Source organism: Aphelocoma coerulescens, chromosome 15 (assembly GCF_041296385.1).
Source record: "Aphelocoma coerulescens isolate FSJ_1873_10779 chromosome 15, UR_Acoe_1.0, whole genome shotgun sequence".
Lineage (NCBI taxonomy): Eukaryota > Metazoa > Chordata > Aves > Passeriformes > Corvidae > Aphelocoma > Aphelocoma coerulescens.
This window is the reverse complement of record NC_091029.1, coordinates 8,146,819-8,171,853: the sequence shown is the minus strand read 5'-3', so window position 1 is coordinate 8,171,853 and position 25,035 is coordinate 8,146,819. Positions and strand designations below refer to the sequence as shown.

The 25,035-nt window shown below is 43.2% G+C and overlaps 4 protein-coding genes across 5 annotated transcripts in view; 1 reads left to right on the top strand and 3 right to left on the bottom strand.

The window, feature by feature from the left end:
• Positions 1–13,749, bottom strand: part of HIRA (histone cell cycle regulator) — a 33,325-nt gene extending 19,576 nt beyond the window's left edge. The window contains exons 1-9 of one of the 2 annotated variants that reach the window (XM_069030851.1): positions 13,569–13,749; positions 6,557–6,619; positions 5,666–5,776; positions 4,773–4,863; positions 4,178–4,272; positions 3,248–3,343; positions 2,261–2,421; positions 1,218–1,385; positions 576–689 (exon numbers count right to left, since the gene is read on the bottom strand). In XM_069030851.1, coding sequence (XP_068886952.1) covers positions 576–689; positions 1,218–1,385; positions 2,261–2,421; positions 3,248–3,343; positions 4,178–4,272; positions 4,773–4,863; positions 5,666–5,776; positions 6,557–6,619; positions 13,569–13,605 — 936 coding nt within the window. In that variant the 5' untranslated portion in view covers positions 13,606–13,749. The remainder of the gene's footprint in view (positions 1–575; positions 690–1,217; positions 1,386–2,260; positions 2,422–3,247; positions 3,344–4,177; positions 4,273–4,772; positions 4,864–5,665; positions 5,777–6,556; positions 6,620–13,568) is intronic. The other variant, XM_069030852.1, reaches the window with a different exon arrangement.
• Positions 13,750–14,040: 291 nt separating this feature from the next.
• Positions 14,041–16,808, top strand: MRPL40 (mitochondrial ribosomal protein L40). The gene is made up of 4 exons (XM_069030701.1): positions 14,041–14,131; positions 14,739–14,822; positions 15,841–15,996; positions 16,359–16,808. The coding sequence occupies exons 1-4, from the start codon at positions 14,082–14,084 to the stop codon at positions 16,666–16,668; spliced, it is 600 nt and encodes a 199-aa protein (XP_068886802.1). The 5' UTR covers positions 14,041–14,081; the 3' UTR covers positions 16,669–16,808.
• Positions 16,809–16,969: 161 nt separating this feature from the next.
• Positions 16,970–19,201, bottom strand: C15H22orf39 (chromosome 15 C22orf39 homolog). Its single transcript, XM_069031341.1, has 5 exons — positions 19,196–19,201; positions 18,549–18,944; positions 18,285–18,452; positions 17,583–17,674; positions 16,970–17,319 (listed from the first exon to the last, which is right to left on the bottom strand). Exons 1-5 carry the CDS (start codon positions 19,199–19,201, stop codon positions 17,277–17,279), a joined length of 705 nt encoding a protein of 234 aa, XP_068887442.1. The 3' UTR covers positions 16,970–17,276.
• Positions 19,202–19,477: 276 nt separating this feature from the next.
• Positions 19,478–24,993, bottom strand: UFD1 (ubiquitin recognition factor in ER associated degradation 1). Its single transcript, XM_069030700.1, has 12 exons — positions 24,912–24,993; positions 24,641–24,773; positions 23,918–23,950; positions 23,382–23,503; positions 22,929–23,059; positions 22,408–22,480; positions 21,847–21,915; positions 21,255–21,320; positions 20,917–20,964; positions 20,470–20,558; positions 20,006–20,087; positions 19,478–19,603 (listed from the first exon to the last, which is right to left on the bottom strand). Exons 1-12 carry the CDS (start codon positions 24,912–24,914, stop codon positions 19,529–19,531), a joined length of 924 nt encoding a protein of 307 aa, XP_068886801.1. The 5' UTR covers positions 24,915–24,993; the 3' UTR covers positions 19,478–19,528.
• Positions 24,994–25,035: the final 42 nt, after the last annotated feature.

Below are 25,035 nucleotides of genomic sequence, written 5' to 3'. Positions count from 1 at the left end.
AGTAGATTACAGTTAGCAATTGGTGTGTTCTAGCACAAGTTCTCATCACAAAGCTTTACAAATCAGTTAAATTGATTCCCTGTATTTTCCACTTGCATTTAAAAATGTGAAAATAGCTACTCCTCTCTAGTAGCCGGAATATTCTCTAGCCAGAATAAAAATTTTAGTGTAGATTTTAAAGTAAAACCCAAACTAGATATCAAAAATTTGAAAGAATACTTTAAAAGCTCATTCATTTTCACATCCCTTTCCTTTACAAAGACAGAAGACAAGTAAAAGGAAGAAAATAAGGTTGCATTTATTAACTGTGGTAACATGTTTTATCCTGTAACAGCTGCCCCCCACTATCAGGGCAGACACTCTGCCACTGGGTTCTAACTGCTCTTGCCTTTAGAGAAATGAACTAATACCAATCCACTTCCTTCCCCCCCAGCTAAACCTGTAACAACAGAGCTAAAAAAACCCTAAACATAAAACTAAATGTAAGACTTAATGCTGTACACGTGACCTTTGTGCTAAACCCCCAAGCTATCCAATGACCACATTAGCTCAAAGGCAGCAAAGAAACCACTTACCCAGACAGAAAGAGATCGATCTTTACTACCAACAGCACAACAGCAGTAGGGACAACTTGACTTGGTGGAGCTCCCATTCTTTTGTTTCTTTTTGAAGATTTTTGGATTGAATTTCTGAACAAATGAGATGCTCAAATTTTATCACAGTAATTACATTTTAGCAGGAGATCTGCTTTAAAAGCAAATTTTCCACTTAAGAGTGAAAAAGCAACATTTCACAGAAATAAAGTCCCGAACCAGACTCTATAAGAGCACTGACAAAAGCTGCAGAGGTTTTCTTAAGGGGCTTTCTGAATGCCTTAACAGGAAAGGCAAACAATATTAATTTTACTAGGGATCAGAAATCCACTAGAAACCTAAATCATTTTAATCAAGTCACTGAACAGCCAACAAAGCTGATGTTTGACATTCCTAACATGCTCCTGTATTCTCCCTTGTCTTGTTCATCTACATGCAGCTCTCTTGTCACAAGAGCAATCTGATTGCTTCCAACATGTAAAGTTGAAATTTTTAAATCACCACTATGCATTTGCTTTACTAATCTTGACACCCATCTTCACCTCTTGTCCCATTTATACATAAAATTATCAAAAAGCACATGCAAGTTTTAACTTCAGGGATAAATTACTATCACTCACTCACCACTACTGTAACTGCCTTCCGATGCCCTACAAAATCCATGTTGGTTTTCCATCCATCCCTCTCAATGATCTGAGCAGTGGGTCCAGAATTATTCATGGCATGAGCAGAAACAAGATAATGACCATCAGGTGACCAGCTAAGGCGCAACACATGAGTTGTCCCTCCACACTGACAAAAGAAACATACTAGAGCTTTAAAAGTGTTTGGCAAACAAAGGGTTTTAAATGCAAACTATTGAAATTTCAGATTTAGAGAATATGATTACAAAGTAAGTTTCTTGTGAATATAAAAGAATGACCTCACAACTCTCAGCACTTGGTCATATTTACACAGGTGATGTAGTGTAACTTAAGAAGCCGTATTAAGAGGTGGGGAAATGGAACTCAGAGAACTTTTTGAAAAGAAACACAAATGTTACATTTTTTGGATACTGTTTCCTCAGTATTTATCACAGTCATAGTGACAGGGCTGCAACACAGCAACCACTAATGATGAGACTTCAGCTTGCCACACCAGCTCACGTGTGAATTGAAGCAGATCAGGTCTACTACAAAGAGTAATTGCACTAATCACAATATCAGTCACCAAGCACCAGCTTCTGTCCCCAGAAGCTTGATCTCTTGATCAAAGTCATCACATAACAGCCCTATGACGCCAGATCGAAGATCCCTCCTAAGTTCTTACCTCATTTCTGACAGTGGCCAATAGAAGATCCGTAGGGAAGAATGCCAGACTATTGTAATCAGTGTGCCAATACTTCCCCAGGATGACCACTTCATTTCCAGAAGTTTACTTAATTGTTTACATAACACATGTAAACCTTAGGCATCCACAATAACCAACAGCAGTAAGAGTCTCTAGTCAATCACATTTTGTATGAGAGAGTAATTCCTTTTTTCCCTTCTTTTGAAGCTGCTATCTGAAAGCTTAATTTGATTCAGCACTGTTCAATTAATTAATGTTTGTGCAGAATCAGAGTTACTCTTCTAGTTTTCACTCATTCTAAGGGAATTCACTTTGAATAGTCAGACATTCTGAAGTACCTCATCAAATGGTTTTGTGATGCTGGTTTCCAGCTGCCAGTCCATGGTCCGCCACACCTTTAAACTTCGATCATCAGCCTGAGAGGCAATGTATTTTCCAACAGGATCCCAGGTCAGCCCTTTCACCAAGCCTGAATGACCCTTCAAAGTGGCAAGAATTTCTGTGCACACAAAAATTGAGAATAGAGAGTAGTTACTGCTGTCTCCTTTAGGACAGAGTGTTGAGAAAATTGATGATCTTTTTGAAACAGTATATTAAGTATAACCTCCTTTACTGTAGAAACAACAGATCAACCAAATTGGAACCTGTACTTAAGAGAAAACTGATATAAAAAAGTGGTAGAGAGAACTCTGGCCAGATTAAGGAGTACAAAACTCTTGAGAAGACATAGATCAGAGCAGGAAGAGCAGCAGACTCCCAGCACTTCAGAGTAGCACTTTGAAGCAGTGAAAAGCAGCACTTGAACTGGAATTTCAGTTAAACATTCACCCTTTCCTCCACACCCAAAGATTATCACAACTAATTCAGCTTTGTGCAGCAAGTGTGAACCAAGTCAAAGTTGTGACTCAACAGACACACAAGGTTGGCAGACCTGGTAACCTACTTCAGTCACACTCTTGCTTATCAGACTGTGGGAGGGGAGGCTGAGAGGGTGCACAATTAGCTTCAAAGTCTAAGAACTCTGGTATAAGTATTGGAAGCATGCTTAAAATAAATGGCATGTAAATAAAACATGCATTCGTGACTTTCATGTAAAAGCAGCAGCACCAACCCGAATGCAGCTGCTGTCTGCAGCAGTGTGGAATCCACTGCTCATTGCCACCCAAACCTGGAAGGGAGACTGACCTGCCAGACTGCAGGTGTTTCACCTCAAAAGACAGACAACCTATTCCCACCTAGAGATTTGAAGAATCAGTGAAATACACCCAAGGAGGGAAGAGTTTGTCACAAAGCTTTACATACTGGCACATCTTAAGAGCTCTCACCTGGGAATTTGACAGCATTCCAGATGACAACAGTGTTATCAACACTACAGGATGCCAGCCAGGCATCATGTGGAGACCACGCTACATCCATCACATCTGTTTGGGAAGAAGCAGTTTCCATTTAAGAGATTGATGGTAATCAGAAAGTCAAAAAGTCTTTTTACAAAGAACTTGTGTGGCAATATTTTGCTATCACTGAGAAATTATCACCTCACTAAAGTGGAAGGTAAGAAATAACATAGCAACATTCATTGGGAGTGAGACTCTGCAACTTCCAATGTTCAATGAGGATCAAAGAAATAACCCAAAGGGAAAGAATGCAACGTTTAGTGATTGTAGGAAGTACTAATGCCTGCACAAAGAACTTTGTCTTGTTTAGAATGAAAAGGTAACAGAAGCTATTACAATGCACTCACTTTGTTCCAACACACGTGGAGTGATCAAAGTGATTTCCATCTTGATTTTAATCATAGCTCATGTCAGCAGACACAAAATGCATTTGAAATTACTTGTTTATTCAACTTTCGCATTGCTCTTTAGTTATTTTTCTTCTAAATCAACATTTATATTCTTTGGTTTACAAAAACTTGGTCTTTTGCCAATCAGATTATTCACTGCTAGTGTGAACATTTATTTAATCAAAAATACAGTTTAACTTCCTTCATTCAGATTCATTTTTAAGCTAGAAAATAGCAAAATACAAGTTCCTTAGTTGTTAATTTTTCTCCTACGTACTTGCCAGAAGTTACTTGTATGAAAATTGTATTTCATTAAAAATAATATATATTTTTTAATTTTCATTGTTGCTCTTAAAATTAATTACTGACTTGCCACCAAATATATGTATTTCAAACAAGAAAACGTGATATCGAAAAGCAATTTTTTTCCAAATACATGCAAATGATGTTCATTCAACACCTTTAAACTTACCCCCTGAATGGCTTCTGAGAATCGACACACACCTCCACTGCTCAACATTAGTAAGTTTGCTACTAGAACCAAACACAGTGCTAGGTCCAATGTACCTAATTAAAATATAAACAGTTATAAAAAGAATCACCACAAGCTCTTCATTTTCTTTTTAAAGAAAATCAGCTGCACAGTATACTTCTATTTTATAGTCAGTTATTCCTACAATACAGAAGAAAAAAAATGTGGTTTTTTAGAGAGAGTAATTCCTGTTATTAAAAATTCACTTCAATAAAATGTACAATTTCTATAGATAGCATAAAATGGTAACATTTAAGGTGACTCTTCAAATCTCACCAGGAAGCTTTCTTCAAGGACAGAAGAAAATGTCTCAGCTCCTCCAGAGGAGAGAGACTGCCCAGGCAGACACACTCCAGCCCGAAGGGCAGGAGGCCACATCACCACCACCAGTGCTTTGGTGTCACAGCTTCTGGCTCCTTACACACCAGGTGGAGCACTGAGCTTACCAAAGGCCAGCACAGGGAGGAAGCACTAAGATGTCACAGAGAAACCTACTTGAAATGAAATATAAAGCTGAAGGAAGAAACATGCTTACGCAGCTCGTTTCCACACCATAATCAACTTGTCATCTCCCCCTGAAGCCAAGTAAACTCCATTGTTTGACCATCGCACACAGTTCACACAAGCTGAAATGTAGAAAAGAAAGTCTGTCAGATGAAATATGTGAGTAAGTCATTCTGGACTGCAGACAGGATTTATAATAGAAATAAGCAAAACTTGACAGGAGACATTTAGGATTTAAGTGGGCTTTTTCCACTCAAAGCAGTTACTCTGTCTGCTTTAGATAAATGAATTGGTACTTATCTTTCAGTAGCAGTTGAGGAATTTCTTACTTAAAAAACCCTATTCCTTATCTAAAAAAGCTTCACCAAAAGAGGCTTGAAGGAAGAAAGATTAATATTCCTCTAATGAAGGAAACTTATTCTGGTAAATAAAGTAGGATTAAGAGGGCGAAGAAGGAAAGGTATATTTCGAAGAAAAGAAGGGACAACTTGTCAGGTGACCATATTAATTCCAAATGTAATGATTTATAATGTAATAAATGTAGTAATTTATAACTATAACCAATATACTTCATATGATGTATCTTTTACACTTATTTCTTCTCCTGTCCTTTCCTTCAGAGCTCTCCAGTTTCTCTGAATGTGTATTATCAAATACATTATGGCCACAGCTGAAAAAAGTTTATAGGGAGGAGATTTCCAGAAGTATCTATAGCCCTCTGCACATTTCCTCACATTTTAACAACATTTTCTGCTGGATGCCTTGAAAAGTGTACAGCCAAAGTATGAGACTACTCTGCTGTATTTTATTGATTCTTCACCCCTGGACAGGCATGATTTTTACAATTACAGAGATGTAAGTCTTAAGCTTTGGCAAATTACCAATAGTCAGTACCAAAAAAACCCAACCAGCCAACTTTGTTACCTAAATGATTGTCCATCTGACAAAGCATCTTGGGAATATTTTCATTCTTTTCATCTTCCTCTTTCAGGACAGGAGCCATATTCCAGATCACAACTTTGCCAGAATCCTGACCTGTAAGAGAACAAAAAGCCCCCCCTTCTAAATAAATGCAAAAATGTTTTTCAAATTAATCTCAGTTCCAGAACAGATGTGAAAATGCAGGCAGTGGGGACTTTGGAAACATTTGAATACAGATGCTGCTTTGATATAATTATACCAATTCGGAAGTGCTTTATTTTTCTTGAAGCTATTAAAAACAAATTTATACAGCCTCGTTCAAAAGTCGTACTGTACATAACTGATACCAACTACAAGGACAACTACTTGTAATAAAAATATATTTTAAAAGAGAAAAGATATATTCAAATACTAAATTGCAATTACTGTAGCCAACATAAAATTATTCATTATTGTGAACCAAATAATATTTTTGCATATATTTCTTAAGCTATTCTATTTGTATAATTGGATTTTTCTGTCCCAATAGCTGTACTATTTAGCAATTGAAAAAGCCCAACTGCACATCCAGTTCCTCTTCAAATTAAAAAGAAATTTGGCCCATATGACCACGACTCAATCCCTGATAGCAGCAACTATTTCAATGACGTCCAAGAGGATGAGGACATCAGAACACATAACCCTGCCTTCTGCAGGAACAACAGCACTTCTTAGTATATTTTAATAGCTTTCACAATTAACTGTTTCTTAGTGATAAAAGTGATGCCTTTTTAAAAGGGTCAATTCAAGTGCTGTGAAGGCATAATATAATAATAATAATAATAATTATTATTATTATTATTATTATTATTATTATTGCCCAAAATTCTGCCTTCTATCAGTACACGGACTTACCTTGTCCTCCTGTTGCAAACTTGGTCCCATCTGGGTGAATGTCCACTGAAAATATTGGCTTTCCTGGAATTAGAGAACAAGCAGCCATATAATGAATTGTTTTACAGTCAAGAGAATGCAGTAAACGCCACAACCACCATAACTCTTCTGGCTGGCAAGTGACTTTCTTCTTCTAAAGGCTCGAGTTGTAAGAATTACAGCTGACTACAAGGGCTGAGAGCAGCTTGCTGACAGAAATGGCAGCCTATTAAAAGCCTATATGGAAGTTATCATGCCACAAAAACCAGCGATAATCGAGGACACTTAATCCAGCAGGATATGCCAAATACCTCAAAGCAAAGTAATACCACAAAGCAAGTGCCAACAAGGCAGAACTGTATTTGAGTATGGAATTTCTTCCAGGTTTCTACAGTTCATTAGCTGACAACCTGAAGCAAGTCTTCTTTTGGTTTCTGTTTTTGTTTTTTTAAAACCCTCCCCAAGTCTCAGGCTGCATCTGTTGGTCACACAATTACCTGTCTCAAATTTAAATTCTGATAATGAAACTCTTCTACCCAAAGATTTTTTTAGCTTCGATTTTATGGCTTCCATATAGAAAGAGGAGGACTAACCAACAATAGAATTACTCTCAAATCCTTCAATTCTCCGCATGCTACATCTTTCAGAAGAAAGTTAATAATTTTACTAGAATGTAAACTCTATAACAAATAACTAACATAGTTGAGGAACAGCTTTGGAAACCAAAAATCCCTCACTTCCAACCTGTTCTGCTCCAACCACTGGCTCATATACGCTCTCTATATGTTCACAGTTGTTTTAACCTTTGCAGGAGGAAAAAGAAGAGGGGAGCAACAAGCTTCCTGCCTTTCAATGATGCTCAAAGAGCTACCACTAAGGATTATCTGAAAGAACACGCATGCGATTTCCACATCCAAAGAATTTCTGGCAGCACGTCCAACCCTTTCAAACTGGAGTGCCTCTGCAAGATCACATATATGCCATATATAAAATAAGGCAATTTATCAAACAGCCAAAAGTACCAGTACCCACACACTGAGATTAGTTGATAAATTTCCCATGTGTGTCAATCTTGCACTGTATCTTCATGAAATGTTAAGATATAAATTATAAAACCTGGAGATTTTATCCAACAGCAAGTTTTATGTCCAACTGTAGCAACTTAAATCCTTGACACTAAACTTCTAATAAAATCCTCATCCAAATACCCACTATTTCTTACTTTTTGAGGGATATACATTCGGCTTCATTTTGACTTTTGTATCCTTTATGTTGACTTGTTTTAAGGTTTGTTTTATTTGGATTTATATTGCAACTCTGACATGTGATTTCCCTTAAAATTTTTACAAGCAGCCAAGCAAAGACCTTAAGCACAGAAAGATGGCACTCAACTTACATTCCTTCCAAGTCCTTCAGACCGCACAGAACACATGAGCTGAGACACACATGAGCTGTGGCTTTTCTTCAGCTTGTTGTGCCTGATTTTCTCTATTCTAATAACTCAAATGCAACATTCAGGGCTAAGCTGAATATTTAGAAAAGCACAAGCAAGAAACAAACATTTACTTTACCCTTTTCAAAATGTGAAAGTTCCCTTAAATTAAACCAGAGCATCATTTGAAGTAGTTGAGCCCACTGACACTGAAAAGGCTGTTCTGGGGACCTCAGAGGTGGAAGAGGTGACCTTTTCAATCTGCATGAAGTCTTGGGCAAGAAGAGTTCATATACTCTGGTATTTGCCATTAGAATGTGTAGGGGAGAGTATGAAGCCAGCTGTCAAAGACCTTCGAGTTCTAATAACCTGGCTCATTTTGCCTCTGTGTCATTCACACCAAGAGAAAACTTTCCCAGCAAATCAGAAAGAACAGCAACCTAGCAACGTCTACCATTACTATTCAGGCAAAGCAGATATGCTACACACTCCAAAAAATTGTCATTGCACCCATTGCTTTGCAGAAATTACTGACATGATATAATTTTCATTTCCTTTACTACATGTTTAAAACTACCACAGCCTCTCCAATTGCTGCCTTATCTTAAGAGCACAACTCTACAGGAGCAGTAACATCAGCTCTCTCCCTTCTCCCGGGCAAAGATTTTTCACAAATCCACATGTGGGATTGAAGAAACTCAGCAAATTACTTTGCTTAGAAATCCAGAGGTAACTTAGCTAGAAATTCATCATAAAAGCTTAAAATTAGCCACACCAGGGAAAATGTCCACCGAGCCCAGTACTGTGTGTTCAGAAATCAGCACTAGATAAGCCCCTAGGGATCTGTACAATGGTAAGCACACAATGCTTCTTCCTAAGATAATCTTCCAACTCCAAAGAAATTACAATTCTGACTTCTTGAATTAGGGGCCCTCAATGGACTTTCTTCTACAAATTAAAGCAGCCATTTCTCAGATCCATAATTACCGTCAACAGCCCCTACACAAACAGATCCACTGCTCAGCCACGGACTCTGTGAGAAACCTCCTACTCCATGGATCTGCACCAGCTATTTGTTACTTTAAAGCAATTTATTCTTGTAAAGAAGGGCAGTGAATGAAAATCACTCAACACTCATCCCTCTTCTGCCTCTCACAACTGTGTTCATCACATCCCCAGCCCAACGATCCCACTCCTTTGCCCAAAGAGTCCTAGTCTACTCAGTTGTTCCTTGTACAAAAGCTGTCTCACACTTCTGATCATTCTGGTCACTCCAAACCACTTTCAGTTCTCCTCTATTTTACAACATGAATGGGAACTGGCATTGAAGACCATGTGTTCAAACACAAACTATCCATATATTTACACAGCACGATAACATTTTATTGTTAGGTTTTTCCTAGCATAAATTTGGGGTTCAATCAAATAAGCACTGAGCAGATACTTTCATAAATTATTATAATCCTAAAAACTCAAACCTCAGTGGAAGTTGTCAGGTCACAGGGCATTATTTTAGATGTGAAGTTTAAAGAGGGTATGGACTTTGCACCCAGGAAAGGCAGTAGTAATAAATGAAGCCCTGGAAAACAAAGTTTCCTACACAGCTCAACTGTGATCCAGGAAGGGATCTGATTCCACAGGTAACTAATCATACACAATGATCTACCCAGTACCCAATGTCCAATTACTTAAAAAAAAAAAAAAAAAAAGGAAAAGAAAAGAAAAGAACAGATGAAGTGATCACAGGACAGAAACTCAGCATGACAAAGTCATTGCCAGGCTGCTCTTTTCTCCAGGGAACCATTATCGAGAGAATTCCATTTCAGTGCTGGATAACTGTAACAGGTTAAAGCTATAAGACTTGTTCCATACTACTTGTGGCTTATAAATTGAGTACAGATACTGGATTTTTCTTCACTTCCTTCAATTTCTCAAAATAATGAAGAAGCCATTATTTGATAGCAATCACCTTCTTCCCCAAGTTCATGTCTTTATCAGATTATGTTGTTAGAGCCTGTTGAAACAAGCCAAAAGGCACAAGGTCCCTGCTTCAAAGTGACTGAAGCTTTCCCATGCTCCTAATTGGAGATGTGTTGAGTTTTCTAACAGTAATGATGCATCAAAACAAAATGTGATATTTAAGCAGTAACACTAAAATCTAACACAGTGTGTTTTAAGAAGACATTCTGACCTCTTCCAATAATTTCTAAAAAAAGATAAAACTTAAATTATTGAAGCTCCCAGCATCACATTGCAGGAGGAGGCAGACCAGGTTCATTAAAAACAGAACACCTTATGATATACCAGATGTCCTGTGGGCTCATTTGTTTAAAGTACCCAAATACACATAATGTACTTAAAGAAATACTGATAATGAAATAAGCTTCTTAGAACAAAAAGATCCAAGTAAGATAATTGAAACTCAAGGAGAAGGTCCCATCTTTAAAAAAAATCCACCAGCAAAGAATAAAAGTAATTTTAAATATTGCATCATTTTTGTTTGTTGTTTATACAATAATCAAAGAAATATAAAAACAGTTTCAGGTGAATTTTTACCTCAAAATGAATGAGTTTCTACTGAATTTGCTTCCAGCCCATCTAATATGTAACATTCAACGTGACTCACAAATCAATTCAAATATTTACATTCCACCATTACAGCTTGGAGAGATAAACTCCATACCTATATTTAAACAACAGCAGGCTCCAGTTTCCACAAGCTGTTATACATGAACAGCACCTTGGGGCTTGCAAGGGTTTCTTGGAACAGCAAGGGACTTCCTTTCCCACAGGGATCAGTGTTTGCCTGCATGAGTTGTCTTTAAGCACCTGGGCTCTCAAAACCCTGTGTGCTGAATATGTACAGGCAACAGCTGGATCATGATGCATCTGTATAGAGGTACTGAATGAAACACTGGGAAAGAGAAGCCAATCACATCACTTGTATCTTACAGTCATTAGACCACCATTAGACTGCACTTTTAAATATTCTTCCTTGCTCTAGTCAAAGACACGTGGAAGAGAAGAACACAACAATAATGAGAATTTCATTCAAAATCTAATAAACCCACATTAAGTGCATGAAAAGCTTATAGAAAATGCATCTGAGCAAGAGATAATTCCAATAAGCACTCAGAAAAAGTGAATTAAGAACTCCAAGGCAAAAACCTGTAGAGCCAAAAAGTGCTGAAGTGCTTTTACTGTAAGCATGCAGCATCTCGGCTGTGCAGCATGCAATTCCCAGGTGTGCTGGATTACCTGGCAACAACACTAACTTCTAGTGTCTATTATCTCCTGAATGCCTGTAAGCATCATTCCAGTCCACTCAGTAAAACAAAAATCCCAAAACTGAGTGGGAAGAGGAAAAGACTGGAATGACAGCCCTGGATCTGGTGTGTGGAAGAGCCAGCCTTGCTATCAGGACTCACTCACAAATAAGAACAGTGAGGCAGCCCCCTGTGCCCGTGCAGAAATCAAAGGAATAAGAACTATCAGAGTATCCAGCACACAGTGTAAACTCTCTTCACCCTGTTTCTGGAGAGGTTTCAGAGCCAAGAGGGAGGCCCATTAGGAGTGACAGACTCCTCACATGCAGCGATGCCCGGAGGATCCGGAACCTGGGTACGTTAGAAGAGGCTGACTAAACTCACCGGTTTTTATCCTGCACTCCCTGCCCCAGAGACAGGAATGTGTGACTGTCACACAGTCTTGCACACCTCTGCAGCCCTAACAGCACCTCACAAATGGAGCTGGTGGTGAACGTCTACAGGTGGAGAAATTATGACAAAGTGTCTTGGCCAAACTCATCCCGAAAGGTCAGTGGCAGAAATGGGAGTAAAATTCAGGATTGTCAAGGCCCTGTGTAGTGCATTATCCACCAGGCAAAGTATCACAGTGCTCTATAAATGAAGCCCTGCTTGGCTGAAGCCTGTGTTCTAAATTGCTACAGATTTCAAATGCATACCCATATCAAAAAGTGCACCCCTTAAAGAAATAAGGAAAGAAGTTACAGATCTAATCTCTGTGATCTGCAAGGACTTGGGCTGAAAGTTTTTATTCAGCTGCTCCTGTGCTCCCAGTGAAGATACACAGAGGCACAGGACAGTCTGACCACAGGCAGCCAGAGATGAAGATGTAAATGCTACATTTGTTTAGAGTAACCAAGCAGAAGTGTAAAAAACATCTCAAATAAAGTACTTCCACATTTCTTCAGTTCACTACAACCTCTGGTTACAAGGCTGAGTCCACCTGCTGCCTATAGAGTCCCCGGAGAGCAGGCCAAGTAAACACGCACACGAATGGCAACTCAAGGCTTAAGTTACTGTTATCAAAATCTGCAGCATGAACACAAAGAACACAACACATGCAGAAAGGCAGCTGTAAAGTTGTACCTAGGGTTGTAACTCAAAGCACACTTTTCCAGCTTGAATAAGCTGGTCTCCACCTTAGTTTTATTCTAGATACCAATCAGCTACACAAGCCCAGCTAATGACATTTATACATTGACAGAGTATAAAATTTGCAGTTGAAATAAAGCTCTATCCATGAATCTGAGGGCAAAACTTGCATAAACAGAAGTGAGATCTTCATGTTAGATTTCTTCTCACTGTTTCACCAGGAACAGTACAGGTATTAATCTGGAAATTCATCCTAAGTAGTGTAAATACTACATAAACACTGATGCTGTCCTGTATTTGCCACACAAGGAAAGTACAGAGCCTTCTTCTTCACTCTAAACTGTTTTAGCTCACACATCTCTTCAACATCACCAGAGGACTGACAGGCGGGATAATATATAAATTCAGGGCGTTGTTTTGAGAGAACTGTTGGAAGAAACTTTTCCCTTCACGGAGAATGATAACACAGCTTAGTGCATTTGGGGACTTAATACTGTACTTGCCACAGCAACGCGAGACCCGTGTGGTCAGTGCAGTGCACTGGACACCCACTCATCCCGAGGGGCACCTGGACACTCATCCCTCGACACTCACCCCGAGGGGCACCTCGACCTCTCCACAAAACTCCCTTCTCCCTCCTGCACGGGCTATACTCGATTCAAACTATCGCTCCGCACCTTCTCAAGCACGAAGTGGCCCAGGGGCCGTGCCCGGCCGGCGGAAGCAGCTCAGCGTTCACTCAGAGTCTGCAGCCCTCCCTGCAGAGCCCGGGCGCGGCTGTGCCCGCCTGTCCCCAGCGAACACGCTGTGCCAGGCGAGACGGGTCCCCGCGGCTGCGGCCCCACGGCCCCCTCCAGCCACCTCCTGGGGCCGAGCTCTCCCCGCACGGCCTTTGGGAACCCGGCCAGCTCCAGGGACGGGGCTCCGCTCCCGTCCGCCGGGACAGCGGGGCTGCAGACTTGTTGCTGCCGCTGCCCCCGCCCACACCCGCCGTTCCCGGGGCGGCGGGGCTCCGGCACCCGCGGCCCCCGGGGAGCGCTCGGCAGCGGCCCAAGGCTCCGCCCGCCCCGCGCCCCCCGCGAGTGCCGCCCGCCCGTTCCCCCGCCGCTCCCCCGCCGCACCTGCCCGCCCGGCCCGCGGCACCTGCTGCCCGCCCGACCCTCACCATTGTGGTTGACCCAGGTCGGCTTCAGCAGCTTCATTGTTCCCCGCCCGGGGCCCCCGCCGGCCTCCGCCCTCGGGACCCCAGGGCGGCTCCGCCCGGGCTGCCTCCGCGGCCGCGGCGCTCAGCGGCCGCCGGCCACCATGGGCCCGCGCCCGGCGCCGCAGTGCCCGCGCCCCCGGCCGGCCCGAGCCGCCTCAGCGCCGCTCCATGTCCCGGTGCCGCCGCCGCCCCGCCGCATCCCCCGCCCGGCGCCGCCGGCGATCCGGCACCGCCGGAACTCGGCGCCTGGCAACCGCCTAACCGGCCCGGCGGGAAACAGCGCCCCCGACCCCGCCGTTCCCCCGCCAGGCACCGCCCCCCACTACAGCCCGGGCGGACGCCCCCTGCCGGGCGGAGCGGGACGGGGCCGGCGGGGCGGGACCTCCCCGTAGGGCGCCCGGCGGAACGTTTGTGCGCCGGAACGGGGGACGCGGGGCCGGAGCGCGGCCGGCGGGGGCGGGGCGCAGTGGGGCCATGTGGGCGGCGGCGGCGGCGGCGCGGGGGCTCCGCGGGACCCGGCTCAGGTAGGGCTGGGGCCGCGCTCCGGGACCGGGCCTGCGGCCGCCCTGCCCCAGCACCGCGGGGAGCGAGCCCGGGAAGCGCCCTGTAGCCGCGGTGCCTGCCCAGCCCGCGCACGCCCATTCCTGGAGCTGGTTCCCCGCCCGGGCTCCCGCGGCGGGCTGGGCCTGCGCTGGGCCCCCGCACCTGGACAAGTCGGTGCCCTGGCACCCGGGCCGGTTCGATCTCCCGTGACACCCACGGAGATACGAGCGTGGACGTCGCTCTCCTAATCTGAACGGCGGTGGTTTGACCTCTCCCATACCAGCTCCTCAAAGGGGTCATTGTCAGAGCTTAAAAATATAACCGCTATAACCTATCCAAACACTGTATCTGTTTCACCCCTCGGTACCCTGTGGGCTCACACCGACCAGTCCATATTTGGGATCAGTTACCTTCCTCAAGCTTTTGAGGTCATCTCTGGGCAAACGCTGTATCCTGCCGTGAATGAAGTGGCCGAAGATGGTTCAAAACTCATCACTGTAATATATGAATAACAAATAGCTCTTGTGCAGAATCAGTGACACCAGAGTCACTGTCTCCTCATGCTTTATGTTCCTGTTCCTCCTGCAGCTCCTGGCTGCCCCAGAGGGTCCCGCTCCGAGGTAGTCACTGGCAGAGCTCATTGTTGGAGTTCAGGACATCCCTCCCTGTCAGGTGAGTGCAGCTTTTTTGGAGTTACACAGAAGTGTTCTCATCCATTGGGGGAACACAAATTTTCCCAAGTCCAAATTTAACCTTTAAGTATACCTGTTTAAGTCGCTATATGCCAAAGCAGTTAGGAACTGTTGACCTCTTGTGGAAAGTTCAGAGGTGATACAATTATGACTTTGTGGATAGCACAACCACGGAAGGCAGCTGGAAATGTTGGGATTTATACAGTGCTTCAGAATTCCCTCCTGGGCAACACCAATGAAAGCCCAGCTGAAACAGAAATGCTTTGCTGTGAAGGCAGAGACAGCCCACGTGTATTTCTGTGCCACATTTCAGTGTCTGTGTTTTTGTTTTGATGCAGCTGGCTTTAAAATACCCAGGTAGCTCTTAAGTACTATTGGAGAGGGACGGTTTCACACCACAAAGGTTGTTTGTTCAGTCAAGGCAGGAATGAGGGTCAGTTTGTGTTTGTGGAGTGTGCAATGATATCTTGGATCTGCATGGAGAAGTAACATCTACAGCCTCAACTAGGCTCCAAATGCAGAAATTTTAGAAGCATGTGTAAAACCACTTGCATTCTTTAACGTGAAATAACAGGAATATTTGTTCAAGGCCAGGTTGGATGGGGCTTAGAGCAACCTGGTCTAGTGAGTTTCCCTGCCCATGGCAGGGGGTTAGAACCAAATGAGGTTTAAGGTCCTTTCCAACCCAAGCCACTGTATGATAAACCTGCTGTGCTGCACTCTGAGCCAGTGAAAACAATTCTACTCCAATTTTTGTGGAACTTCCTCAGGTCATTCTGATGTTCAGCACAGAATTGCTTTTCCCAGGCAGTTACAGTTCTCCCTGCAGAAAATCTCAGCACACATGTCACTGGCTCCTGGAAATTACACTACCTGAATAAAGCTAATGGCTGGAACGTGTGTCAGGGACCAAATTAAGCATGGGAAAGGAAAGTGAAAGTTGTTGGTGTTTAATTAAAGGACAAAGTATCTTCTTTCATTTACCATTTCCCTTGTAGAGCACAACCAAAGAAAAAGAAGAAAGTGGATGTGAAGAAAGAGCAAGCACAGAAGGAGCGTATGAAGAAAAAGATTAAAAAGTTGGAAAAAGCTGCCCCAGAACTGATTCCAATTGAGGATTTTATAACACCACTTAAGTACTCAGAGAGCAACAGGTCAGTAGGTCTTTCACCGTGCAGCTGCACTCACAGTGAATTTCTTTCTCTGCACAACTGCAACATAGTGCCAACCTTAGCACCAAACTGTACCCACTTCCATCAGGACAAAAATGTGGAAAGGAAATATTACTTGTTCTTGCTAAAAGTAATGAAAAAACAGTAATGTGCATTTCCTGTTAGATTGACTGGAAGACCTCACAGACTGACTAAATTATTAGTGAATTCAATGTATTCTCTGGGTTTGGTGGGGATTTTTTTTTTTTGCTTGGTGGTGGGACTTTTGGTTTCAGCATTTTGTTTTTCTTAGTTTGGTCTTCAGAGTCAGGCTATTCCTCTATTACCCTTATTCTCTTTGTCAGGGTGCGAAGTCTTCCCGCTCTTTCTCCTGAAGAGTCTGAAAGAAGAGTTTTACTTTTGAAGAAGTGGTGTTTGTTTAAACAGAAACAAGATGAGGCTGAAAAGAAAGCAATTAAGGCCCTTGTAGAATCTCAGCAAGAGGCACTGAAGGAACTGCGCCTGGAATCTGAGGAGCTGTACCAGGCAGCAATCCGAAGGGATGAGGGGCTTTTCCCCTTCGAGAGGGACGGACCCAGTTACACCCCGCCCCTTCCTGGCTATGATCCCCCTGAAGGAAAGTGCCTTGACATTACCAAGGTGTACACACAGTGATGGAGGAGGTCCTGCTTCAGCTGCCAGGAGGTGCTCAGCCGACCGAAGGAAGAAAGATTGGAACAAGAATAAACATTTTTCCTGCAGGTTACAACACTGCAGGATGCAACTGTAAAAACAATAAATGAAGTATCTCTGTGTTTGGGGTTTTTTAATGGCTATGCCGGTAACAACACACCTAGCAAAGCTACATGACCTTACACAGTGCCAAAGCCAATTTTTTACATCTTATATTGCCATGTAACTGCTGTAACTAAGTTTCCATGGGTTTGCCCTAAAACAAACCAGATCTCTCTCTACATTCATTTAAACTTTTATTTTTCAGTAGTGTTGAATATTGCCACAACACACACCACCACTCAAGAGCAGTTCCACAAAGGGGCAGTTTCAGGGTGTGCAGCACCTTCTCCCCAGGTGAGAAGCTCTTGAACCACCACAGTCCTGATTCTGGGAAATGTCTTTTAAATGCCAGTGTTTGGGATTGTCCTGAGCTGGCAGGGGAGAGTCCCAGCTTGGTTTTTTTCCCCCATCTGGCATGCCTGGGGTCAGTACCTCGTTCCAAAAGCGCTCAGTACCAGCTGGTAGGGCAAGACGTCCTCAGAGCTAGATCATGTGTGCATTAATTTGGAAGTTGCCTGCTGAGATGAAATCCTGAAGTGTAAGACAGCAGTAAAAGACCACAATCAAATTAAGCACCTCATATCTCCCTTTAAATATACTCTGTGTTTAAATAAAATTTCATTATTTTTGAATGAGTGCTAAGGTATTGCAGGGCAGAGCTACAGCTGTATAACTTCAAGATGAGGTGGAAGGAAAAAAAAAAGCCAGCATAATTCTGAATTGTGTATTATGTTACTGACCAACACAGGTAACAGTCTTGTTAATTTGATTTGTCATGGTCAAGTGGTAGATACCAGTCAGGTGGTGGGCTCTTCCTGAGCTTCCACACTGGAGCATATTTCTGTTTTTCCATAACTCGAGCTCTTTCACTCTTGCACAAAGCTTCCTGAAATACAGGAAAAAAATATTACCATAGTAGTGTTGGATGTTCCACTCATACAGAGCTGATTTCTTGCTGTGAATAGTTGAGATAAAAGGAGAAACAGAAATTTATCATGCTTAAGCAGAAGTGCTAAATACTATCTAACTAAGCCAGGATACAAGTTTTTAACTTAGTCATATTTATATTTTGCCCCTGGCTCCTACGTTATGAGGGAAACTACCACTCCTGCGGAACCGTCTCCGCCAGCAGCTGTCCTGGCTGGCTGGAGGGAGGAGTTCCGCTGTAGCCTGTGCTGCAGGGCTCGCGTGCTCCAGTGTCCGCGGGGCTGTAGCCAGGGGCATTTCTGGACACCCCAGGAATGACTTTTGCCTGCAACGTGGCGGCTTTTCTTATTAGGAAGGAAATGTCAGAGTAACAGAAATCAAGAGATTATACAGCTGAAAACTGAAAATACTCCCTGGATCCTTTACTGGGTTTTAAGACAACCCTACCCACCTCCGCTCCGAGCCCGCGCCTGCTTTGCCATACCCTCCCCAACCCCCGCGGCCGCGGGGTTTCTGTTCCAGCAGCCTCGGCCGACAGAGCCCCGGACAGACCAGGACCGGGCCGGTACCTGCGCGGCGGCGGCGCGGTCCCTCTCCCAGGCGCGGCAGGCCTCGTAGTCCTCCCGCCAGCGGCCGCAATCCGGCAGCTCCCCGTGCGCGTAGTAGTGGTGGAAGGCGTGGCGCAGCCCACGGCAGTGCTTCCACTCCCCCCAGTAGTCCTCGCACGACCGCGGCGGCTGCGGACGGACATGGCCGGGCTGAGCTGAGCCGCGCCGCCCGCCCGCTCCCGCTCCCGCTCCCAGCCCCGCCGCCCCGGCCCCGCGCCCGCTCACCCGCCAGGAGCCGCCCGTGCCCGCCATGCTGCGCCGCCGCCAATGGCCGCCGCGCTTACGGCTGCACGCGCAGGCGCGGCCAATGGCGAGGGGCGGCACAAAGCGGCCCCGGGCCCGCCAGCCAATGGCTGCGCGGCTGCCGGCACGTGACAAGCGCTGCCGGCGGAGGCGCTGGGACGGCCGGCAGTCCCCGCCCTTCGCTCTTTCCAAAATCACCACACAGGGACGCGGCTGGGTACGAGGAACCTTTACTCGGACTCTCAGCAGAGCGCAGGGGCCGCACCCCGGTACGCTCGCCGGCAGACGAGAGAGCGCACAGGATACACCCGCACCGCTCCAAAGCGGCACCGGGCAGTGCAGCTGGGCCTCTCTCTTCCTACACGTACCGTGAGACTGCTACACTACGTTATAGTATCTCAACTATTAAAAGGCATGTTATTAATTATAAATATAAAAAGCAGTTACAGGGGATTTGCTTAGAATGATTAATAACCCAACACCCGAAGCTAAGCTCAAAGAGACTCCCTGCACAAAAGTCCTAAACACCAAAGTCACCTTTCATTTGCACCACACCAAAAAGCTGACCTGAAATTGTGGCAAAATATATATAGAGGGAGGAAAATATCAAGCACAGAGCAACATGAGACCATCATCACCCGGGAGATGAGGGGAGGATGTAGTCTAAGAACCGGACCCCCTTAGTAAGGTAGAGCTTGTTAGTTTTGCTTCTCAGGTTTATCAGAGATCTATGTTCCCATCTTTACAACACATACAGAAAGCTTCTTCCAAATTCCCAGAACTTCATTTTCAACTGAAAATCAAGACAGCCTGAAATCTCCAGCTCTAAACATGAAACCGAAACCAAAACACCTATTAAGTGTTCCTGTGTTGCAAAACAATCTCTCAACTGCAATAACTAAGATCCAAGATGCTGCAACTGTTATTTTATTTTCCCCCTAACTAGCTGAAGGTACCACAACTTAGGGCTTTCTTCCTTTTTTGCGCAGGGACTGGCCTTCTCCTGAAAAGGCAATAAACCGGCTTCCAGATTCATCCTGGAAAAACAAAAGAGGGAAAAAAGGTTGTTACCTCTTTGCTCACTGCTTGTGTGTGATGAAAGCTGAATGACTGTTAGCAAGAATACCCTATCAGAGCAGCCACTGACTGTAGATATTTCACATCCTTAACCTAGACAAAAACTACTTTCTTCCTGAGAGTAAGACAGCATTTTGGTGACCTTTCAGCCAAATGAAAGGAGTGTGCAATGGCTTATTAAACTGACATCAGGCCAATCTATTTCCATCAGTAACAAGGACACCAGAGGTTGCTTCCTGTAATTCAAACCATTCTAAACTACTACCACTTTTTAACAGAAGTATGCTGTAAAAAAATCAAGAGAAGAGAGAGAGGGGCCATAAACTTGGATCAAAAACTGGGGAGGATTCAACTTTATTTACCTCTTCCACTTTCTTAACCAGTGGACGTGAATTCCTAATGAATGTGATTCTACCGATCTTGAAGTCATAGTTGGGAATTCCTCTGGAAAACAAGCATAAAAATATTATGAATTAAGTTTTATACCTACCATTGAATTGAACACAGAGAGACCTATTCTCTGTTTGTCAGTGCAGTGCCAACACTGACTGCACATTTTCTTTTCTAAATAATTCCAGAGTTAAACCACTGAATTATTTTCTGAAGGTAGGCAGAGATTGGATACGTAAATAATCAAATACTGGAGTTGTTGTGGAAGCTTGGCCCAGGGCATGTTTCCATTAGCCTGTGGATAAAGCTATTTATTGTCTAAAGGCAAGCTCATGATGAAATTAGTTTATTTATAGTGCAGGAGCAGGGATAAAAACTAAAACTCTGCTCACACACTGATCCTTCACTTGCTGACAACTGAATGAAACAGATATACCTTCGGATGTCTCCTGGTTTAATTGGTGAGGGACTGGGCTCCACACCTTTCTTCTTGCCATCCAATCTGTTTCCAGATCCAGAGAACGCCTGTGGATATATGAGTTTTAATTTAACTCCTGGCATTTGAAAGCACACTGCACAAGGACATTATATTCTGTAAAAGCTTACAGCAATTTTTATTTAGTTATTTATTTCAGCATGCTTCTTTTTGGTACATATAAGCTGATGAATCATGGGTGTAGGGGTCTGTTTCAGTCTCCCATCTGCCCTTTGCAGAGAGTAAGTCATGCTGTTCCTGGCTGTGATCACATAAAACATTCACAGGCACTTGCCAGTTAAATAACAAGCACCTCTAACAACAGGTACTAATATTTTGTAGTTGTTCAGAACAACTTTCCCTCACCATTTTACAGCATTCAGAAACCAGCAGAAATAGGAGACTTACACGAAATCCTATGTCACTCACGTATCCACTGTGGTCTGCTTCCACATCCTGTGAGGGGAAAAAGCAAGTTTATTGTGTTCATGTTCTGACATGTACGTGACATGAAAACAGTTACAAGTATTTCTGACCAAACAAAACTTCAGAACAATCCCTTTCCAAAAACAACAGCTGGTAAACAACAATCTCCTAAGTAACACATGCAAAAGCTTCTGGTAAGTAAAATTTAACCTTAAGAACTTGTTTAAAGAAAAAATATTATGTTGGCACTCACTGCTCCCCTCCACAAGCAATGCTGACTTCTAGGGAATACATTTTGGAAGAACAGAAGCTTAACCTACTGTGGACTCTTCATGTTGTGCACTTCTTTCTGGTTCTTTGTATCCCAAAGGAGCATCAAAATCCACCTATTTACACAAAAAGCATGAAAAAAAAAGATTAATATTTTTCTTTCAATCGTAAGCTTTATACTACTATTCCTCAAAACTCCATGAACTATTATCAATTCATTTGATCTAAAAAGAACTGAGGTTTGCTTGTTAAACGTTTTACTCAGACTAAAAAAAGACCAAGCCTCCTAGGAACAAGCCTTAGCATGTCATTGAAACAGAGCAGTAAAATAGTATCACAATATCACTGGAGTATGAGTCAAGACACGGCTATTAAATAAAACTCAGATAAAACATGCTGAAACCAAACATTAAATTCTAGGCACTGCAGTCGCCTGATGGTACATGAGCTGCTAATCAAGATCACAGATGGGGTTACAAAGGCACATGAGTACTCTCAAATGAGTCATCTTCCCTACCCCATGGATTGCACCTTTCTTGCAGCATCAGAGGGGCTGGGTGTGCAGAGCTATCGCTGCACAAGTGCCCTCTCCTCTTGGGAAGGCACAGTTAGGGCAGACTTTCCACATCAGCTTTAACTTACGTTCATATCACACTCTATGATGGACACAGCCTTATCTGGTTTGGTCTCCATTACCCGAAGCTCATAGATCTGAAACAGTAAAAGGTATTTTAAGATTGCATTATGTGTAAGAAAAGCATATCTAAACCTTTCCCTTCAGACAGCTTGAAGAAAACTGCAGTAAGTGCTCTTTAGGTTGAGGACTATACACTTCAGGGTCTCTACAGAACTTAAAAGCAAAAGTTTATAGCTATAAGCCAGAGAACCTATTACTGTACCTTGCTGCACTCCTACTGTACTTCAATCTACATTTTTGAAAACAAATTCTGCATTTAGGATAAATTCTTTACCTTAACTTGTAAAACCTTCAACAGCACATTTATTTTCTTTAAAGTTTCTAAAAGTTTGAACAGCAGCTCAGAAAAAGACTTAACTGACTCCTTTTTCCCTCCAATAGAAAACCAACTGTGAAATCTGCCATGTGATTACTTGTCCAAAGCACGGCACAGCTCTGGGTTGATTGTTTTAGTACCAACATCCAACAACTGAACTCAGTCTCTAACCCTCAACCCTATACTGTACCTTTTCATTGTAGTTGATGGCAATAACGTCCCCAGTAGTTAGACAGGCAAAGTTTCTCAATGCATTTTCCAGTCTTTGGAGTGTGTTAAGATAAAATATTTGTTTTCAGAGAAACATCAAAGCTTTAAAGTTACCATACTGTCTCTAATCCCTGGTTTCTCAAACATGGCTTAAAAGCCATCAGTATTGCAGATAGGATTTTAGTAAATATGAGGGTGTACAAGTTTTTCAAAGGGACACTCAAAACTCATTGGATTTTAAGCCAACACTCCTCCTTCTTTGCTCCAGACCACACTTTGTACCAAGAGCTGATCACATCTCTGTACATCAGCTCTCCATCCCTTTTATTTGCAGAAGGAGCAGCAGTGGCCACCTACTACTGGAAGCGTATTGAGTCACACCTGAAAAACTAGCTCTGTTTGATCATTCCAATTTGGAAGAGAAAAACTAGCTCTGTTTGATCATTCCAGTTTGGAAGAGAAATTTCTTCCCCTTACTCCATAATTGAATAGGAAGGATACACAGCTTTGGGATTGGTGATGTCAAGAAAATCTGGACTCTGTGGCTGAAATTTTGAGTAAGTAGCAACTTGCAGATTAACACTCTCCACTTGCACAAGGCCTCCTTCTTCCAGCAGCAAATTCTGCATCATCTGCAAGAATGGAAACAAACAAACAAAGCCCTATCAATATGTCTGATGTTTTCAAATCTCTCTCCTGTATATCTCAGTTCTCATGTATATTCAATTTCAGGAAGAACAGTCAGGTGCATGTTAAAAAGCAGTCTGCTTTGCTCAGTTAAACTTTTGTGAAGGGAAGCCTGAGCCAGAACTGAAGGCTGTTGTTGAACATGCTGTTAAACATGATCAGCAGAGACAGGCACTGTCAGGAAACATTCCACCTCTCTAATATTAAACTTGGCAACTTGCTAATCCTACTTTTCAGGTTCTGACAGTCTAGCATGAGGCAACTCACCCAGTGTGGAAGGTAACATATGCCCTCATCAGCCACAAACTCGAGCACTCCACAGTGTGTCATTCGGTCTGAGTTTTTGTTGGTCAGCTTGAACAGCATGGGGTAAGTAATATTAAGGCGGCCTGGTGAGAAAGGAGAAAAAAGTTTCCTTTGTCAAAAGCCACTAGCATATTTCTGAAGCTTTCAGAGATCAAACATCACCAAGAGAATGAGCCAGACTATAGGAGAGGATCCCACTCACACCATTATTCCAACTGCTCAAAACTACAGAGAAAGCGGATACACAAATATGGTGCTGGCATCACACTCAGAACTCTAAATGCTCAGGCAACCTAAGACTTCAGATGTCTGTACTTGAAGACAGACAAGTCCCATTAATTCTGACAGAAAAAATACCTTCAAAATACATTTTTTAAACTAATTAGTCTCACAATCTCTATTTAAGACTTGAATAGATAACTAAAATACTGTGGTATTTGCCCACACATTTGCTTCTATTTCTAAGGTTGTTATTCCAGAATAAAGTATTCACTTACTGAGTTGATCCAAAGCTGATGGTGGCATAATTACTGCAGAAACGAATAAGAATGTAAAATTAGGAAAAGCACATCTATATGGGAGTACATAACATAGAATTTTATCCTTCCTTTCTCTAAAATCTCCTTTAAAAAAAGGGCAGATTCTAAAATCTGCAAATTCATTTTTAGACAGAGACTTCAGGAGAATCAGTCATGACAAATAGCCCTGCTATGTGGAGATTTCAGAATTATAATCGCGGAAAAATAAAAGAGAAGACAAGGTTTTACAATACTATTACTAAAGAAAAATTTTCCCAAAGCTGATTTTATTTGTTTGGGCTCACGGGTGCTCTTCAATCCATACCAACTCAAACCAAACAATGAAGCTGGCCAATCTATTACTTTATACAGATTAAGTGAGGTACAACACGGTGGGGCCAGAAAGTCATAAACTTCCATGGCTTACACTAGATCCAAGACTGTAACAAGAAACTTTATAAAAGAAAACTGTCTCCTTCTAATGCCCATACACCCCGATTCACTTGGTAAACATTTTTAATAACCGAGTAATGCAACGGAAGATGACCCCTCCTCCTTCCTCAAAGCCCCACCCAGGGTGCTCAGCACTCTGTCACCATGTTTTCCGTGTTTCTGCTGTCTTGGCCAAAAGCTGCATTACTTGACACTATTCATAAACACTCTTCCAACAAGTTTATTAGTCAAAATAAAACATGCACATACTCTTCCCGCCTTTCTCCACATCTGACCTGTCATTAGGTCCGGCAAGCATAGATACCGAGAAGCAGCGGTACTGGGTTGAGAAGCGGTTCTGGAACACCCGAGGGATGGGGTGGTCAAACATATTAAAAGAGAACTAGAGAGGAAAAAACAACACACAGAGAAGAACGCATTAACCAGTATCTACAGCACACAAAGTGTCACAGCACCCACTGAGAGCTCCGAAGTGTCGCCGCCGTGACGCGGCACCTCCCCGGCCGCCCCCCAGCCTCACCATGGCGGCGGCAGCGGCGGTGGGCGCTCCCTCGGGGCAGCCGGGCCGGGCCGGGCCGGGCCAGGGCCGCTCGTTCGCCTCACGGGCTCTGCCGGGCCCCACCCACGGCTCCGCCCCTCCCAGA

Excerpts from the sequence above, each read along its gene's own strand:
- MRPL40 (XM_069030701.1), top strand. The coding sequence starts at position 14,082 with ATGTGGGCGGCGGCGGCGGCGGCGCGGGGGCTCCGCGGGACCCGGCTC. Across the intron at positions 14,132-14,738 it reads CTCCGCGGGACCCGGCTCAG|CTCCTGGCTGCCCCAGAGGG; the intron begins GTAGGGCTGGGG and ends TTCCTCCTGCAG. Across the intron at positions 15,997-16,358 it reads AAGTACTCAGAGAGCAACAG|GGTGCGAAGTCTTCCCGCTC; the intron begins GTCAGTAGGTCT and ends TCTCTTTGTCAG.
- C15H22orf39 (XM_069031341.1), bottom strand. Across the intron at positions 18,453-18,548 it reads GCACGGGCGGCTCCTGGCGG|CCGCCGCGGTCGTGCGAGGA; the intron begins GTGAGCGGGCGC and ends GTCCGTCCGCAG. Across the intron at positions 17,675-18,284 it reads ACCGCGCCGCCGCCGCGCAG|GAAGCTTTGTGCAAGAGTGA; the intron begins GTACCGGCCCGG and ends CCTGTATTTCAG.
- UFD1 (XM_069030700.1), bottom strand. Across the intron at positions 23,951-24,640 it reads TGTGGAGAAAGGCGGGAAGA|TAATTATGCCACCATCAGCT; the intron begins GTATGTGCATGT and ends TCGTTTCTGCAG. Across the intron at positions 19,604-20,005 it reads TGGTTAAGAAAGTGGAAGAG|GATGAATCTGGAAGCCGGTT; the intron begins GTAAATAAAGTT and ends TTGTTTTTCCAG.